The sequence below is a fragment of the Podarcis tiliguerta genome (genome assembly GCF_965153285.1).
Source record: "Podarcis tiliguerta genome assembly, chromosome: 7".
NCBI classification, from domain to species: Eukaryota; Metazoa; Chordata; class Lepidosauria; order Squamata; family Lacertidae; genus Podarcis; species Podarcis tiliguerta.
The window spans coordinates 81,965,108-81,984,362 of NC_139540.1; the positions used below are offsets into that span (position 1 = coordinate 81,965,108).

Genomic DNA, 19,255 nt, shown 5'->3' on the forward strand with positions numbered 1-19,255 from the left:
TAGTACATTGCGAATATATGCATCACCTATTACGTTTTGAAGGCTTCACAATGCAGATGTTTCCAGCAGATGTTCACTTTCCTGTTTGTAATTACAATTTGAAACTGATAGCTAAATTAGCAGAAATATCACCATTATTATATTGTAAGAAAATGACTCCCATCGTTAGGGCTGCTGGCCTATTGGCACATTTCAGAACATGGATAAATACCAAGTGGAATTATATATAATTCCTTACCCTTTTAGTGTCATAATTTTTTTTGGGGGGGGGGGTATAATAGGATTCATGAGCACTTGGGATCTCATAGGTCCATTATTCACTTGGATTTAGTCATTCTTTCTTTAAATGGATTTTGGAATTTAGTCATGAACAGCTGAGCGTGTTGTATGTCCATTGGGACCGGAATGTGATTTTCATGGCAATAATGTCCATTAGCATGATTTAACGAGAGCTTTTTGCTCAGGTTGCTGGAGCTATTTAGATAATCACAATCTCTGGGAACTTTAATGAAGGTTAACAAAGGCTGTTTTCCCCATCTCTGGCTGCTTTTTGGAGCCAAAAACGGCTATTTAGTAGTTGCCAGAGTCTGGCATGGCTATACTTGTTTCCCAACATCCTTTGCTTTTTACTGGAAAGAAACCAGAAATAAAAATCTCCCTCTGCCCCCCCCCATTGGTGAGTTTTCATCATGACCCAGATGACTTCTGAATTTAAAAACAACAAAAGGAGTTCTTTTAAAATGACAACAATGCCTTTCTAGTCTTAATCTAATGTGCACCAGATACAATCTCGCTTAAAATGTATATAGGAAGTGCAGTGTAAACGATGGAAGTCAATCAATGAAGCTTTATTAGTATTTTCATATTGAGATATTTGTAGAATAAACTTGGGAGCAATTCTTCCAACTTTTCTTCTTCTTCTTTTCTCTTTTTTTCCTTTCTTTTCTTCTTTTTTCTCTTTTGTTCCTTTTTTCATGTATATGTGCTTATTTGAAATATGTATGTATGTATTTGCAATATTTTGCTTATATTTTGTAACAATTATGTTAAATAAACAATATTTTTTTTTTTGAAAAAAATGATGTGCACCACCACCCAGTTCAACAAAAGAGGTCCAAAATCAGTTGTCTAGATCAGGGGTCTGCAACCCGTGGCTCCGGAGCCGCATGTGGCTCTTTTAAACCTTTGCCACGGCTCCAGGGCGGATACTAGCGAGGGGAGGAGGCGCATTATGCGCCCCAACACTCCCCACTGTGGCGGGCGCTGTACTGGCTGTGACGTCGCATGGGGGCGGTGCATGCGTTAGTCACGCACCGTCCCAACGTCACCTTCCCGCCCGCCCGCTACATTGTAAGGGGCATGTACGCTGGTCACTGCATTGAAAGGGGGCACGTACGCTGGTCACTGCTTTGAAGGGGAATGAAGAACACACACACACACAAAAAAGGTAGCTTGTTAATTTAACGTTTATTTCTATGAGGAGGAGTAATTCTGAGGGGTCAAACAAAGAAATAATAAAAAAGTGACAAAAAAGTTATTTTTATAATGACGAGTTTTGCGGCTCCCAGTTTTTTTCCCTTCGGAAACGGGTCCAAGTGGCTCTTTTTGTCTTAAAGGTTGCAGACCCCTGGTCTAGAGGCATCTCTGGCACAGTGAGAGTGCAGGGAGTGGCTCTCCTGACTTCCCTAAGCTGCTGCCACTGTCTGAACCCACAGCAAATCTGCAAGCTCTTCTTCGATACAAGAGATAACAGAACGAAAGGTTGCCGCTCTTGCCTCTCAGATGCTTTGCAGTAGAGTAATTTACTTCTGTCTCATTTGTGGCTTTCACTTGTGCACTTATCCTGAACACTTTAATCAGCTAATTCCCAACCCTCCTATTGTCTTTAATTAGTATGGGGACAATTAGACCTTTTCAAAGTCGGAGCTAAGTGAGAATTGGCTTTTTAGAGTGGATATTTGTTTGTTTTGTCCGCTAAAGCAATAACTGGTGATCCTTCTGTTGGAAGAATGGGAGTCACTTGGTTCCTTCAACCATATTTACATCATTTTATTCCTTCCTTTGTTTACAGGATTCTGGAAAGCCAGCTGTCCACCATCTTGTGCCAGTCCTCTGTTGGTTTTTGTCAATTCAAAGAGCGGAGACAATCAGGGTGTGAAATTTCTCCGGCGATTCAAGCAGTCGCTAAATCCAGCTCAGGTGTTTGATCTAATGAATGGAGGGCCTCATCTAGGGTAAGGAGTTTTGCTTTCTACCCACTGTTATACCTGGACAGGGCCATTGCAAAATTGGTACATTTAAATCGAACTTTATTCTGCTAGAGTTCAGATGGTTGTATTATTGGGGAATTACAAAGCATGTAGTAGTTTCTTCTTCTGAGAAACATGCAGGTTGCCTAGAGAAGTTACCAGACCAGAACTTTCTCAAAGGAACGGACCCTCCTTCCTTGGAATTTTTTAAGCAGAGCTTGGATGGCCACCTCTCATGGATGTTTGAGGCTTTAGCTCCCTATTACAAGTTTGGCTTTGGTTTGCTAAATTACTTTTGGGGAGCTGTCCGGGCCATTTAGGTAGATAGCCACTGGCTCCCAATGACCCTTGCAAATTTTAAGCAGAGAGTTTGGATTTGATATCCCGCCTTTCACTCCCCTTCAGGAGTCTCAAAGCAGCTAACATTCTCCTTTCCCTTCCTCCCCCACAACACACACTCTGTGAGGTAAGTGGGGCTGAGAGACTTCAAAGAAGTGTGACTGGCCCAAGGTCACCCAGCAGCTGCATGTGGAGGAGCGGAGACGCGAACCCAGTTCCCCAGATTACGAGATTACCGCTCTTAACCACTACACCACACTGGCTGGGTGGGTGTACAACCGGTTTCACTTGCAAAGAAAAGAAGCAGAGAGGCTCTGTGCATATTTCACATCAGCTCATTGTATTTCCATCCCATGTCCATTCACCGCTTCCTCAGTCGCTTTTGCCTCTTGCTGATGACCTCATGCTATCTAATCACATGTGCGCCATACCTGTTAGGGGTCACCTGTTTTATTCTTCTAAAATGTCTATTGAGCTGCTATTCAACTGGCAAACTAACATTCTGTGTTCTTGTGCAGAGAATTATTATTATTATTATTTGTTGAATTTATATACCACCCTATACCCAGGGACACGGATGGTGCTGTGGGTTAAACCACAGAGCCTAGGACTTGCCGATCAGAAGGTCGGCGGTTCGAATCCCCGCAACGGGGTGAGCTCCCGTTGCTCGGTCCCTGCTCCTGCCAACCTAGCAGTTCGAAAGCACGTCAAAGTTGCAAGTGGAGCAATAGGTACCGCTCCGTCGGGAAGGTAAACGGCGTTTCCGTGTGCTGCTCCGGTTTGCGAGAAGCGGCTTAGTCATGCTGGCCACATGACCCAGAAGCTGTACGCGGGTTCCCTTGGCCAATAAAGCGAGATGAGCGCCACAAGCCCAGAGTCGTCCGTGACTGGGCCTAATGGTCAGGGGTCCCTTGCAGGGGGTTGCATTCTGGGTCATTGTTCGTGTCAGCAGTTGTGCGTAAACCCGTTCTGCCACCGCTCTGTTCCGCCCCCTTCCGGGGCAAAAAAAGGGGTGTGTTGGTGGGCAAAACAATCACTGCCTCTACTGATGATCCAGCAATAGAGCAGAATAGCACGTTTAGCCTGTTTGCAACGACGCACTTCAGGTCCTGTATACCCGAAGGAGCGTCTCCAGCCCATTGTTTAGCCCGAACACTGAGGTCCAGCGCCGAGGGCTTTCTGGCGGGTCCCTCACTGCGAGAAGCCAAGTTACAGGGAAGCAGGCAGAGGGCCTTCTTGGTAGTGGCACCCGCCCTGTGGAACGCCCTCCCAGCAGATGTCAAGGCAATAAGCAACTATTTTACTTTTAAAAGACAACTGAAGGAGGCCCTGTTTAGGGAAGTTTTTAATGTTTGATGCTGTATTGTTTTTAACATTTGGTTGGAAGCTGCTCAGAGTGGCTGAGGAAACCCAGCCAGATGGGTGGGGTATAAATATATTATTATTATTATTATTATTATTATTATTATTATTATTATTAAATTCCATGCTTTCTTCACATGAAGAGGGATTGCCACAGGAGGAATCCTATTTTGAGGGGTTTGGTCTTGGAGCAGACCTCACTTTCATTCCAATAATGCCACCACCATATTTGGTTCGTACTTGTAGACCAAAAACTGTTGGTTTGGATCTGTTATTTAGCATTTTCTGCTAAATGCCAGAACTTTGAAAAAGGGAAAGCAATCAGGTTTTGCCACCTGAATTATTTTTTTAAAGCAACAAGTTATTTCCCATAAAATTTCCAGAAGGATAGACATGATTGCAGGAAAATCAATTGAAGACAAACAGATTTGTAATGGCAGCTTTTGTGGGCTTGAGTCCACGAAAACTTGTGCTAATAACAAATACTTAGTCTTTGGCGCTCTTGGTTGTTCCCCTCTTCTGAAGATCTGCATAATTTACTGTCAACAGCTAACACTGTCATTGTTGTGAATGTTTATATTGTACCTCCTTGTGGATTTGAACACAGACAATGCATTCTCTTTCAGTCTACGATTATTTCAGAAGTTTGACAATTTCCGAATCCTAGTGTGTGGAGGAGATGGGAGCGTTGGCTGGGTATTGTCTGAAATTGATAAACTCAACTTACACAAACAGGTGAGTATCGGTTTCTTCTTATTGAGGAGGAAAGAAAGAGTGAGGTGGGTTTCTAAGAAACTAGAAAATAAAAGAAAAGTGAAGAAAAACAAAACCCCACAAATATAGGTCTGTAAGTTGAGGGACGCAGGTGGCGCTGTGGGTAAAACCTCAGCGCCTAGGACTTGCCGATTGCATGGTCGGCGGTTCGAATCCCCGCGGCGGGGTGCGCTCCCGTCGTTCGGTCCCAGCGCCTGCCAACCTAGCAGTTCGAAAGCACCTCCGGGTGCAAGTAGATAAATAGGGACCGCTTACCAGCGGGAAGGTAAACGGCGTTCCGTGTGCTGCGCTGGCTTGCCGGAGCAGCTTCGTCACGCTGGCCACGTGACCCGGAAGTGTCTGCGGACAGCGCTGGCTCCCGGCCTCTAGAGTGAGATGAATGCACAACCCTAGAGTCTGTCAAGACTGGCCCATTCGGGCAGGCAGTGGCGTAGTGTGGGAGGTGCAGGGGGGGCCGGCCGCACCGGGCGCAACATCTGGGGGGGGGGCGCTCGCACTCGCAGCTCTCTGCCCCTACCTGGCTCACTCACTCTCTCTCACTGCAGTGCTGGCTGTGCAAATCCGATCCGAGCCGCCGGGTCGCCGCCCACTGTGGAGGGGGGGGGGTGCCAGGCATGCGGTGCGGTGCGGAGAGAGAGCGAGGGACTATCTGGGAGAGGGACAGTGCAGCGGGGGGCGCGCAAATTACTTGCCTTGCCCCGGGTGCTGACAACCTATGCAACGCCACTGCGGGCAGGGGTACCTTTACCTTAAGTTGACTTTAAGCAGAATATTTCTTATTTTGTTTAGTGTCATTTGGGAGTGCTACCCCTGGGTACAGGAAATGACCTGGCCCGTGTCCTTGGCTGGGGAGGGTCTTGTGATGACGACACGCAGCTTCCTCAAATTTTGGAGAAGTTGGAACGAGCTAGCACCAAAATGTTAGACAGGTAAGTAAGCATCTCTTTCCCCTCCCCTACCCCAATTAATGCTATTCATAAGCAGTGCCGGATTTACATATAAACTAAACAAGCTATAGCTTAGGGCCTCACTCTCTTCCCAAAAAAATTAAAGGGAAAAAAACCTGGATGTATATTTCCAAAATAAAAATAAAAAATAAATAAAATAAAACCTACAGTGTTTTGTGTTGTGTCGGCTCCTATGATGTAATAGCTATGATGCAATAGGCTCCTGCTAGCCCGCTCCCTAAAATATCAGTGGTTTGCTCAATTCTGTATATAGAGTGCCTACATTCTGCATGTGCAAATGGCTTTAGATACCTATTAGGTCCATAAATTACCATACAGTGGTACCTCGGGTTACATACGCTTCAGGTTACCTACGCTTCAGGTTACAGACTCCGCTAACACAGAAATATTGCTTCAGGTTACGAACTTTGCTTCAGGATGAGAACAGAAATCGTGCTACGGTGGCAGCAGGAGGCCCCATTAGCTAAAGTGGTGCCTCAGGTGAAGAACCGTTTCAGGTTAAGAACGGACCTCCGGAATGAATTAAGTACTTAACCCGAGGTACCACTGTATAGCATATATTCAACACAAAAAACAGCGACAATTTGCTGTTGACGAAGGACAACAGGGCCCCATTACCTTCAGTAGCTTTGGGCCTCATCAAACCTATATCCGGCCCTGTTCATAAGGGTTGAATTACCTTTGAGTGACTATTTCTTCTTCTTCCAATGCGAATACAAATTGATTTTTGCTGTGCGAATTTGGTCCTTTGCATGTTGTTTGATCACCTGGATATATGGCACTTTTTTCAGGTGGAGCATAATGTCTTACGAATTGAAACTCCCATCAAAACAGTCTATTCTTCCTGTTACGCCAGAAGAGGAGTCTGAGGAATGTCAGGTGAATATAGGTTTTGGGATGTGATTAAATTGTAGAGCTGGAAAAAATGAAATATCATTAACAAAGCAATCCTAGGCATGTCTGCTCAGAAGTAAAATCCCATTGCGTTCACCAGGGCTTAATTTCAGATAAGTCTGCAAAGGATTGCTTAAAAAAAACTAGGCTCGTATGTAGCAGGTTATTTCAATAGAGTTTTGTTTAAAAATTACATTGGCAGTGGTGTAGCGTGGGTTGTCAGCACCCGGGGCAAGGCAAGTAATTTGCGCCCCCCCCCCGCTGCACTGTCCCTCCCCCAGATAGTCCCTCGCTCTCTCTCCGCACCGCACGCCTGGCACCCTCCCCTCCACAGTGGGCAGCGACCCGGCGGCTCGGATCGGATTCGCACAGCCAGCACTGCAGTGAGAGAGAGTGAGTGAGCCAGGTAGGGGCAGAGAGCTGCGAGTGCAAGCGCGCCCCCCCAGATGTTGCGCCCGGTGCGCCCGGCCCCCCCCTGCACCCCCCACGCTACGCCACTGTACATTGGTGTAACATGGGTAGTCATTGTTAGCAACTATAAGAGATGTTTCTCACCGACAGTTGGGGATCCACATGCACTAATTAATTGAAATTTTAGGCTGTCCTTCATTGAAGGAGTACATGTGACTTTCCTCTCCTGCATTTACCATCCCAGGTAGAGTCAGGGACTGGCAGGTTGCTGGCGAGTATACATCGGTGGCAGGGGGGCTGGAGGCTGGCTCGGGAGAGGGGGGCAGTGATTTGCATGTTGAGGTCCCCAAGCCACCCCCAAATGAATTCGCCCTTCACACAGGAATTTTTGTTTAAGGTTTTTGGCATAATTTTGGCCACAACTTTATTAAAATACAAAATGTGAGTGGTTGCTTAGGCATTGGTTGCGACTATCTGTCCCCGCCCAGGGACAGAACTGACTTCCGCAAGCCTGCGAAGTCAGTAAGGGAAAACATTTTTGGGGAAAGAATAGAGCTGGGTGCCAGACGCTCACCTCTCCCCAAATGCTCCCAGGGGCTCTTGCGTGGCCCTAGCCCCTTGACAGGGGTTCGGACAAGAGCATGGCAAACCCCTGGATTCCTTTAACGGATTTCCCTTGCAGCAGCAGCATTGGAGGGGCAGGCACAGCCAATCCTTACCCCTCCACCAACCAATTTTCTAAAACCAATGCCTAACCGCAACCTTACAAGTTGTGTCGATTTGCTACGCAGTAGGCAAAAAACCAAATGGCACCAGCCAATCAGCCAAATGGACAAAATTCCTACCAGGCCCCCTGCCCCAAAAGCAGACGACCCCATGACAGGCATAGCAAGGTCAAATGCAATAGCCCTAAAATTAGGGAGGGTGGGCGGGTGATCCGATGCGCGCAGTGAAAAGAGGAAGCTCAACGCTGCGCGCAGAGAATATATAACCTAAGGCTGTCAATCAATAATTGGCAACATCAAACTCTCCCCAACAACCAGAGGAGCCCAATCACAACAGTGAACATTCAAACTAACCCGTCCAGCAACAGCGAGGTGTCTTGTGAACCCCACCACAACCCGTGCTCTCCATGAAGGAGAACACGCTTTGTGGGGACCTGTGCCAGCCAGGAGGCAAGAGTCAGACGCAGGGGAAGCTTCAGAGCTGGAAGATGGAGCACAGGAGGAAGAGGGGAAAGAAGCAGGTCAGGCAGGTGAAAGGCTGAGTGCTCCCCCGCCCTTTCCTCCATCCCCATCTCCCTGAACCAGGAAAGAATTGAAACGGGAAGAAGCAGCTTCCACACAGACTTAGTCTTTGGCTGCGTGCATGCAGGCTGTCAGGAGAAGATACATAACCTGGTGGAGGGGGAGTGGTCCCCTTTTGCAGCAGCCGCTCCTGTGTGTGGTATTTGGAGCCATGGAAACTCCTGTGTCAGCTTTGACAATAAAGAGCGAACTATCTGCCCTGTGCCTTCCTTTGGCCCTTGACCAAGAGGTTAGTCTGAGGCATGTTTAATGGGTGTGCACCAATCTGAACCAAGGTAGTCCCTTAGTCTAACCACTACCTATACAATGCCGGCTTTACATTTGTTGCAAAAACAAAGGCTGCTTATTTGAAGTGTCTGTCAATTCATTTTGAGAAAGTCTACAATACAGTGGTGCCCTGCAAGACTAATGCCTCGGAAGACGAAAAACTCGCAAGACGAAAGAGTTTTTCGTTTTCTGAGCTGCTTCGCAAGACGGATTTCCCTATGGGCTTGCTTCGCAAGACAAAACGTCTTGTGCCTTTTTTTTTTAAACCGCCAATGCATTCCTACGGGAAACCGTCAATACACATTGGTGCTTCGCAAGACGAGAAAACTTGTAGAACGAAAAAACTCGCAGAACGAATTAATTTCGTCTTGCGGGGCACCACTGTACAACCACGTATTAGAATCGGACTGTAATCTGAAGACTTCCCATAATCCTCAATTGCTCAGTAGTTTGACTGATTAAATCATTTCAAACAAACAAACAAACAAACAAACGGATGTATACATACAGGCAGGTATTAAGTGTTCGGAATTAAACTCTCTCTCTCTCTGAATATCTCTTTCATTTTTTATTTACACGGCTCTATGGGGTTTCATCTATGAATCTATGGAATAGTTTTAGGTGATCATACTATAATCATAAAATTGATCTATTACATTGTTCTGTATATTAATAAAACAGCATTAAAATAATAAGTGCTAATACCTCAAACTGAGATTAGCTTTTCTCAGCGTGGTAGAAACTTCATCAGACAGGCAGGAACGCTTGGTGGTGACAGAATCATCAGAGGGTGTGACATTGAATTCCTCCTTTGCCTCACTAGATTGTGGCTTTCATATTTTTTCAAACCGATCTATTATAATTTTCCCTAGTTCACCATTTTATGTTGGAGTTAAGACTGAGAGCGTTCTTAGGCTAAGAAAATCAATAACCGCAGATACATCTAGCATTACTGTATAGAAGGCATCTATGGTGGATGCAGAAACAGATCTGCCTGTGTGATATTTGTTTTTTTACTTCAACACAATCACAGGTAGAACGTGAATAATTATTTCTTAATTTTTAGATGTCTATGTATGAAGATTCAGTGGCTGCTCACCTGGCTAAGATCCTCGATTCTGATCAGCACTCTGTTGTCATATCATCGGCCAAGTAAGTTAAAAAACAACAACGTGCACGTCACAATATAGCGTAGAGCAGTTTTGTGTTACATCTTTTTTAATATGCATGCAAGCATGAACGTTTACTTGCACACTCAAATTTGGACTCTTGCCCAATTCAGATGTTACATGCAAGGGCGCGAGAGCAAAGTTATGTCTCAGTGACGCTTCAGGGTGGATGTGGAACTGTGATTTCTGCTTGTGGCAGAGTGCTTGTACAACAATGCTTCACAACAAGCTTTGATGAAACTCGGCTGACAAAAGAATGTCAGGCTCATTAGAACTGTGGGTTAAACCACAGAGTCTAGGACTTGCCGATCAGAAGGTCGGCAGTTCGAATCCCCGCGACGGGGTGAGCTCCCGTTGCTCGGTCCCTGCTCCTGCCCACCTAGCAGTTCAAAAGCACGTCAAAGTGCAAGTAGATAAATAGGTACCATTCTGGCGGGAAGGTAAACAGCGTTTCCGTGCGCTGCTCTGGTTCGCCAGAAGCGGCTTAGTCATGCTGGCCACATGACCCAGGAGCTGTACGCCGGCTCCCTCGGCCAGTAAAGCGAGATGATCACCACAACCCCAGAGTCGGTCACGACTGGACCTTATGGTCAGGGGTCCCTTTACCTTTACCTATATGCCCCAAAGAGGATTCCTTAGGCCTCAGTTGTGTACAGTTGTGGTTCCAGCATCACCTACCGATCTTGACTTTTACCTTTTCTGTATTCTCTTCCACACACACACACACACACACACACACACACTGCTCCTAAGTCTCATGCTGCCACTGTGCAGGGAGAAGGGACATTTGAGAAGGTGGCAGTGTCTGGAGCCTTCCCTTTGCTCATTCTTGTGTGGTGTGCTTGTGAAGACAAAGGAACCCCTTCATTCCTCTCCCTGGCTCCCCACCACAATGGGTCCGGCCGCAAGAAATATGGCAAGAAGATAAGGGAGCCGGCCGCAAGGGTGCTGCTGGCCCAGAAATGGAAACAACAGGAAATACCGACAATAGAAGATTGGAGATTGAAGTTGTTAGACTATGCTGAACTGGATAAGATGACTGGGAAAATTAGATATTTAAGTGACCAAAAGTTTACAGAAGACTGGGGAAAATTTGTTGAATATCTGGAGAGTATAAGTGAGGGTCAAATAACGCTAGAAGGTTTTAAAAGAGCACTGTGAAAACGTGAGAGGTATTGTTAAAGGGAATAGAGGAAAAAGATTTAAATAATGGCAATATAAACAAAGGAAATGCGTAAATTAATAATGACTACGAAAGATTTACGGAAAAGCTGAAGGAAGTTCAACAAAGAAAGATTCGGAAAATTTGAATGTGAAAACAATGTATGTTTTGTTTTGTTTTTGTTGTAAATTAATAAAAATTATCTTGGGGAAAAAAAGAAGATAAGGGAGCATGAACCCGGATGCGCATGGGCTGTGAAATCTAGGGGCCGTTGCTTGTGTGATAGAAAATGCATGGCTGTTAGGCTCTAAATGGATGTTCATTGGGAACAGTGAAACTATATTACTGCCTCAAACAGAATTGATATTCCAGCATCAACCCTTCTTCCCTTTCTCTTTGCCTTGCCGTTTCTGTCTCTTTCATAAAAGGATATTATGTGAAACTGTAAAAGGCTTTGTGGCTAAAATAGGAAAGAGCTGTGACAGACCCACGGAGAACACAGAAGCTGATGCTATGGCCATTAAAGTAAGAATTAAGCTTTCCTTCCTTAAAAAAAACCCCTCGCTTCAAATGTATCCGTGTTAGAAATTTCCCAGTGTTAAGATTTGCTTCTTTGTATAAATTCTCAAAATGATTTCAGTAAAACCCTTCTTAGTAAACTCTTGACTGAAGTCAAGAATTGGTTAAATCTGTATTGCATTTTAAATTGGTTTTACGTTTGGTTTTCCTAAGTTTCCTTGTGAAGTTCATTCGGAAGGCAGAGTAAACCTTTGTATCCCAAGTTCTAAAATAGCTTTAATGAATACTGATGTTGTTCAGTTTATTATGACTGTGCCCTGGCTTTGGCCTACTAGAATGAAAAACAACAACAACAACAACAACAATGTCTTGAGATCCATATTCTTCATGACAGAAGATTTATGAAGGGAAAGAGAGCAGGAAATATCAAAGCTCCTAGCAGTGGCGTAGCGTGGGGGGGTGCAGGGGGGCCGGCCGCACCGGGCGCAACATCTGGGGGGCGTGCTCGCAATCGCAGCTCTCTGCCCCTACCTGGCTCACTCACTCTCTCTCACCGCAGTGCTGGCTGTGCGAATCCGATCCGAGCCGCCGGGTCGCCGCCCACTGTGGAGGGGAGGGTGCCAGGCGTGCGGTGCGGTGCGGAGAGAGAGCGAGGGACTATCTGGGGGAGGGACAGTGCAGCGGGGGGGGGGCGCAAATTACTTGCCTTGCCCCGGGTGCTGACAACCCACGCTACGCCACTGGCCCCTAGTAGGCAGCCTTTTGGATGCCTTAGCAAAGTCCCCATATGGAGGGATCAGTTGTATGGGGCAGCACAAGCAATGCCATCTAAGGGGACACTTGGTTACTCTTTGGGCAGTGACAGAGAAGCGGAAACGTTAATCTGCTGGATGGGGGAGCCTGAAGACCAAACGGCTGTATAGTCTTAGACCTAGGCTTCTCTCTGAACAGAAGCCCTGCTTGCTCCCAATGGAGGTGGCCGCTGTGATTCATTCAGACCTAAGTAATGAATGCCACACCAATTTTCCAGTGCTCGTCTCTAATAAAACCGGTGTGGCGGTCAAGATAGGGCAGGGCGGGGACACTGTTAGACATGAAGACCCAAATCTCACTCGTGTGAGAAGGTTCCGTAACAGGAGAACCTTTCTTTAAACCAGGAGGTGGCCTTTTTGAGCCTAAAGGATGCATCGACCGTTGGGTCAGCTCCACAAGGGCCTTACGCCAGCACTCATACCACAACAGATGTACGCACACAGAGAGACGCACACAGAAACACACACACAGCATAAACAGTGTCCACACATACAGGGTGCCACATGCACGCACACACACTTCCCAGTCCTACCCACACTGAGTGACTATGGTTTTAGGAGTGGCTCCCGTATAAGTGTATTTTCACACACACACACCGACTCTAGATAGTTGGGTTCCTGGACGGTTTCAGCAGTGGCTCCTGCAGCCACCATTGACGGCTAGTCAGTGTCCTCTGAGAAGCTCTGATGCTTCACCATTGGTCAGGAAGCATCTTGGAGTCGGAGCCCACTTTCTGGAGTGCTCCAACCAATTCAAAATGGCAGTGGCTCGCTCAGTGATGCTGCAGAAGCCAATGACGTTGCTTCCAAAAAACATTGCTTTGAGGTGTCCCACCCAAAGAAGATTGGCAAGTTAGACTAATGGGCTATGCTGAAATGGCAAAGTTGATGATAAAATTAAGAGGAAGAGACGGCAATGAATTTAAGGAATAGTGGAAGGTGTTTGTTGCATATATACAGAAGCAATGTACACAGGTTAATACATTAGCAGGGTTTTAAGTTTACTTGTGATTTTACAATGAATGGCTAATAGGTGGTTTAAATATGTTATAAATTTAACAATGGACATGCGGCATGTTGACAAATAATGGAACCAGGGAAGGGATTAGAGGGAAGTCAATTTGTTTTGTTTTGTTGTTGTTTTCTTATTTTTCTTACTTTTGGAAAATCAATAAAATACTACTAAAACAAAACAAAAAACATTGCTTTAAAAATGAGAAAACTGTAGTAAAATCATTGACATTTGTCAGGGAGTTGGTGGGCTGCTTTATTGTCAAAACATTTGCTTAGTGTTTATTTAGCCTTACGTATGAATGCGCATCTCTTTTTGTGTATATTTCTTTCCGTTTGTCTGTGACGTTGTTAGTGTTCAGAGCTGAACGAGAAGCTCAACCTGTTGCTTCAGGCCCTTCACTCTGAAGCCCAGGTTGCCCCTGTTTTGCCGCGAAGCACTTCCCCCATTGCAGAGGAAGCAGCCGAAGAGTCGTCAAGCGAAGAGTCTCTGTCCGATGCCAAGGAGCCGCTGACAGAGAGCAACAGAACATCTGTCCCACACCAGATCTTCAAGCCCCGAGAACAGCTCATGCTCAGAGCAAATAGTCTGAAGAAGGCTCTGAGGCAAATTATTGAGCAAGCAGAAAAAGGTGTGCTTCTGGGAGACAATCTTGCTTATTAACTTTACTTGTGACACTTTCTGGTTCATTTTTTAAAAAAATCCCACTTACTGCAACACTAACTACTTGTACAGTGGTACCTCAGATTACATACGCTTCAGGTTACATACGCTTCAGGTTACAGACTCCGCTAACCCAGAAATAGTGCTTCAGGTTAAGAACTTTGCTTCAGGATAAGAACAGAAATTGTGCTTCGGCGGCACGGCAGCAGCAGGAGGCCCCATTAGCTAAAGTGGTGCTTCAGGTTAAGAACAATTTCAGGTTAAGAACGGACCTCCGGAACGAATTAAGTACTTAACCTGAGGTACCACTGTATGTTTGATTTTTTGTTGTGGCACTTATAACATGAATAAAGTATCAAAGAGAATGAGGAGGTACTACTCAGGTTTCAGGTGGATGGCAAACTACTATTTAGTCGCAAATGCCTCTTCTTTGGGAAAGGTGTTTGAGAGGGTGGTGTCAGTCCAGCTGCAGAAACTTTGAGAGGAAACTATTGCAGATGCCTTCTGAAAATTTAATAAAGGTAAAGGTACCCCTGCCCGTACGGGCCAGTCTTGACAGACTCTAGGGTTGTGCGCCCATCTCACTTAAGAGGCCGGGGGCCAGCGCTGTCCGAAGACACTTCCGGGTCACGTGGCCAGTGTGACATCGCTGCTCTGGCGAGCCAGAGCCGCACACGGAAACGCCGTTTACCTTCCCGCTAGTAAGCGGTCCCTATTTATCTACTTGCATCCGAGGGTGCTTTCGAACTGCTAGGTTGGCAGGCGCTGGGACCGAACAACGGGAGCGCACCCCGCCACGGGGATTTGAACCGCCGGCCTTTCAATCGGCAAGTCCTAGGCGCTGAGGCTTTAACCCACAGCGCCACCCGCGTCCCTTAAAATTTAATAGTGCTTTGCTTATCTCTCTTTTACTGAGAGGGAGTATAATAATACAGTGGTACCTCAGGATGCGAATGGGATCCATTCCGGAGCCCCGTTCGCATCCTGAACGGAACATAAGATGCGACTGCGCGTGTGCGGGTCGCATTTTGCCGCGCATGCGCGTGATGTCATTTTGAGCGTCTGCGCGAGTGGCGGAACCCGGAAGTAACGCGCTCCGTTACTTCCAGGTTGCCGCGGAGTGCAACCCGAACGCACTCAACCTGAAGCACATTCAACCCGACGTATGATTGTAATAGTAAATGCACATGAAAAGAATGCACAATTTTCCCATAGTGTTTTCCAGTAAAAACCAAATGTGTAAATCCACCTTAACGTTCAGGAGTACATTTTTTACTTGCACAGTTAACTCTTATTTAGTGATACACGAAAGATTTCAGAAATTTGAATAAAATAACATGGACACGTGCTTGCCTGCTCTTGTAGTTGTAGATGAACAGAATGCCCATTCGGAAGCGCAAATAAATCAGTCGTCGGTGAAGTATAGTAAGGAATTGGATGAATCCAAGGAAGAAGATACGAAGGAATCTGAGGCTCACCCAGGTCAGTAGCCAAAAAAGTAGCCATTGCTTAAGGATTCTAAATAAGTCTGCAATGAGTCTTTTTCAGTAAGGCTTACGCTGGGAGCAGTGGCGTAGCGTGGGGGGTGCAGGGGGGGGCTGGCCGCACAGGGCGCAACATCAGGGGGGGGCGCGCTCGCACTCGCAGCTCTCTGCCCCTACCTGGCTCACTCACTCTCTCTCACTGCAGTGCTGGCTGTGCGAATCCGATCCGAGCCGCCGGGTCGCCGCCCACTGTGGAGGGGAGGGTGCCAGGCGTGCGGTGCGGAGAGAGAGCGAGGGACTATCTGGGGGAGGGACAGTGCAGCGGGGGGGGGGGTGCAAATTACTTGCCTTGCCCCGGGTGCTGACAACCCACGCTACGCCACTGGCAGGGAGTGAAGCTCATACTTCCATACTTATGCTCAAGCTCTGTTTGTTATTTCTCTGTGGAGTTCCCACTCCTCTTTTATCTTAGCCCACGTATGTGCATGAATCTTCTTGAGGGAACCTCTGAGACTCTAGGCCTCGTATAGAGGATCTCCTTTGCTCAGGCTCTTTCCATCTCATTCATCAGCTGGAACCTTCAGCGGGATAAACCAATTGCTATTCACCCCTTTGCTTTCCTTCCCGCCTTTCCCCCACGGCCCATTTATTTAAACCTCAACAAACAATACACAGGGAAGGTTACAAAAGCCAAATGCAAAGGCACGCCAAAATATATCACCAAGGGCGGCTGCTCCACAATAAACAAGCAAACTAATAAATCGCAGGTGTAGCCTTTTTCAGATAAAGAAAACGTACACGTATGGCTTATTTATTCGTTTTATAGGTAAAAAACTCGATTTATTTCTACTTAGGGATATGTATATATATTTCTGTCTCTCTGAATAGTTAAAACTGCCCCCAAATCTCCAGTTGGACGCAGAAGTCGCATTCCTTCACATGCAAGTTCTTTTTCAGCAACAACCTGCACAGCCAGCAAAGAAAACCTTCCAGTGCTGAATACAAGGATAATTTGCCCAGGTAACAAGGATTTTGAAATTCTCTAGTCCATTGCCCTGAGTTTCCAAAAATATACTAGTGCAGTTTTTCTAAGGACCTGTCAAAAGAAGCTTGGTTGTTAACATCTTTCTCCCATTTTCAAAAGAGCTTACACATTGCTCTTTTGGGACGCGGGTGGCGCTGTGGGTTAAACCACAGAGCCTAGGACTTGCCGATCAGAAGGTCAGTGGTTCAAATCCTCGCGACGGGGTGAGCTCCCTTTGCTTGGTCCCTGCTCCTGTCAACCTAGCAGTTCGAAGGCCCATCAAGTGCAAGTAGATAAATAGGTACCTCTCTGGCGAGAAGGTAAATGGCGTTTCTGTGCGCTGCTCTGGTTCGCCAGAAGCGGCTTAGTCATGCTGGCCACGTGACCTGGAAGCTGTCTGTGGACAAACGCCGGCTCCCTCGGCCAATAAAGCAAGATGAGTGCCGCAACCCCAGAGTCGGTCACGACTGGACCTAATGGTCAGGGGTCCCTTTACCTTTGCACATTGCTCAAGCCTGAGACTTCAAGCTATGACTTTGAGATATGGAGTTCATCTGGAGTCTTAAAATAATAGAATCAAAGAACGGTAGAGTTGGAAGGGACCCAAAGGCCATCGAGTCCAACCCCCTGAAGAAAGGAAAGAAAGAAAGGAAACTCTGAAATGATGGCCCAGAGAGGTTGGGGATGGAAAAATAGCTGGGGTTGGTATAGTTTTGCTGCTTCCCATCTTCCACAGATCCCATTTCTCCCCAGGTCCTTTTATTTCCAATGTTTCCAGTAGAAAAATAAACACCCTGAAAAACATCCAAAACTAAAACAACCTCATATGAAACATTTCCGCTTTTAGAATGAGTGAAATGCTTTTCAGGGTAATGTTTTATCTACCCACTTCTCGCCCTCCCTCAAAATGATTTCTAATAGCTAAGATAAAACTACAGTATTGGCTAATTGTAACATGCATTTTCCTGTTTTCCCATCAGGTCTAAGAGCAGGTCTGGCGGCTTCTATTGCAGGGAGTTCTATTATCAGCAAAATGTTACTAGCCAACATTGATCCATTTGGTGCTACGCCGTTTATTGATCCTGATCCAGAATCACTGTAAGAAGGAAAATATGTTTTGCTTAATCCTTATAGTTTTCTGTTTCACATTTACTTGGCAATCCTATTTCTCTCTCTACACCAAATTAATATCCAGAAAGTCATGCCGCAAACGAAGGAAAGTTTGAGTGGTTTTAATGGGTTCAAAAGTCCAAAAGTCTTAAGTGAAAAAATTGTTTCTTAAAAATAAAAACAGCAGACCTACAGAATTGTAGTTCCCAAATGAGGTCATTAGGTAGTCAGCTGTTCTATCCAGTGTGGTGTATTGGTTAAGAGCAGTAGACTCGTAATCTGGTGAACCGGGTTCGCTTCCCTGCTCCTCCACATGCAGCTGCTGGGTGACCTTGGGCCAGTCAAACTTCTCTGAAGTCTCTCAGCCCCACTTACCTCACAGAGTGTTTGTTGTGGGGGTGGAAGGGAAAGGAGAATGTTAGCTGCTTTGAGACTCCTTCGGGTAGTGATAAAGCGGGATATCAAATCCAAACTCTTCTTCTTCTTCACATTGTCCTAGGAAGACCTGATAAGTGATGTGCTACACCACTTGAGTTTTGGACTTGAGTTAGAACTTCAGCTGCGGCTACCTTGTTCCTCCTTCACACACCTTCCTCCAAAAACAGTTTTAAGAGCAAGAGGGGAGACAGGATTAACAAGAGCTGTAGGTCCCCTCAAGCTGTGCAGCCATCCACGCTCTGCTTTTCTCCTCTCCCCTCAAGAAAGGAATGGAAGGGGTTGGGCGTGGAGGAACGAAAAAAAAAGAGAATCTTCACATCTGTTCCGTGAGCAGTTGTGTCAATCAAAACACCTTCCCGGTGGACTGCTCCAACTCTGCAGCACCTCTGTCAGCATGGGGGATTGCAGTGGGCAGGGGGTTCAGTGACAATCAGGTTCCCCACCTTATGCAAGAAGATGTATTTTCCAATGGCAGAAATCCAAGGTATTCTTCCCAAAAGATGAAGAAGGAGGAATGGCCAAATATTTATGTAACACACAGTTCTGTTGCTGTCTCATGGTGTGTGTGTGTGTGTGTGTGTGAGAGAGAGAGAGAGAGAGAGAGAGAGAAATTAGTGTAGATTAGTTGAAAAACTATAAATGTGTCATTGTATACTTGTACATACAGTTGTTGCAATCGACCTTTGCTATGATAAGGTTATAATGCAGTTGCACATTTGTCTACAGGGAAGGATATTCAGAGAAGTGCGTCATGAACAATTATTTTGGCATTGGATTAGATGCAAAGATTTCATTAGAATTTAATAATAAACGAGAAGAACACCCTGAAAAATGCAGGTAATTGAGTCAGAACCAAGATTTTAAATAGAAATATTTTCTGCAAACATGTATGGAATATCTTTTTTTTAAAAAATGCATCTTAGCAGTGGTTAGTGTGTGAACTATATGCCTGGGCATGATCATTTTTCCTTTTCCTTTTAGAAGCAGGACAAAGAACATGATGTGGTATGGGGTACTTGGTACTAAAGAATTACTGCAACGGACCTACAAGAACTTAGAACAAAAAGTTCAGCTTGAGGTAATATTTATATATCCCTAACTGCATCCCTGCAGGAACAGAAGGCTCCCTCCCCTTCCCCAATCCCAACAGGCCAGTCCCTTCATACTTACTTGTTTTATTTACCGTATTTTTCGCCCTATAGGACGCACTTTTTCCCCTCCAAAAATGAAGGGGAAATGTGTGTGCGTCCTATGGGGCGAATGCAGGCTTTCGCTGAAGCCTGGAGAGCGA

At 45.9% G+C, this 19,255-nt stretch overlaps 1 protein-coding gene and 1 long non-coding RNA gene across 6 annotated transcripts in view; both read left to right on the plus strand.

Annotated features, from left to right (window-relative positions):
* Positions 1–19,255, plus strand: part of DGKH (diacylglycerol kinase eta) — a 112,811-nt gene that overhangs the window by 68,085 nt on the left and 25,471 nt on the right. For 4 of the 5 annotated variants that reach the window (XR_014513126.1, XM_083448569.1, XM_083448571.1 and 1 more), the window contains exons 9-20: positions 2,072–2,234; positions 4,577–4,685; positions 5,514–5,653; positions 6,484–6,571; positions 9,638–9,723; positions 11,331–11,427; positions 13,600–13,876; positions 15,274–15,390; positions 16,281–16,412; positions 17,397–17,514; positions 18,691–18,801; positions 18,946–19,042. Coding sequence is in view for 4 of the 5 variants with exons in the window: in XM_083448569.1 (XP_083304695.1) it covers positions 2,072–2,234; positions 4,577–4,685; positions 5,514–5,653; positions 6,484–6,571; positions 9,638–9,723; positions 11,331–11,427; positions 13,600–13,876; positions 15,274–15,390; positions 16,281–16,412; positions 17,397–17,514; positions 18,691–18,801; positions 18,946–19,042 (1,535 nt within the window). In the remaining variant the exon portion in view is untranslated. The remainder of the gene's footprint in view (positions 1–2,071; positions 2,235–4,576; positions 4,686–5,513; positions 5,654–6,483; positions 6,572–9,637; positions 9,724–11,330; positions 11,428–13,599; positions 13,877–15,273; positions 15,391–16,280; positions 16,413–17,396; positions 17,515–18,690; positions 18,802–18,945; positions 19,043–19,255) is intronic. The other variant, XM_083448570.1, reaches the window with a different exon arrangement.
* LOC310681279 lies at positions 11,498–13,447 on the plus strand. The gene is made up of 2 exons (XR_014513198.1): positions 11,498–11,867; positions 12,180–13,447. It is a non-coding gene; the product is annotated as an uncharacterized lncRNA (long non-coding RNA).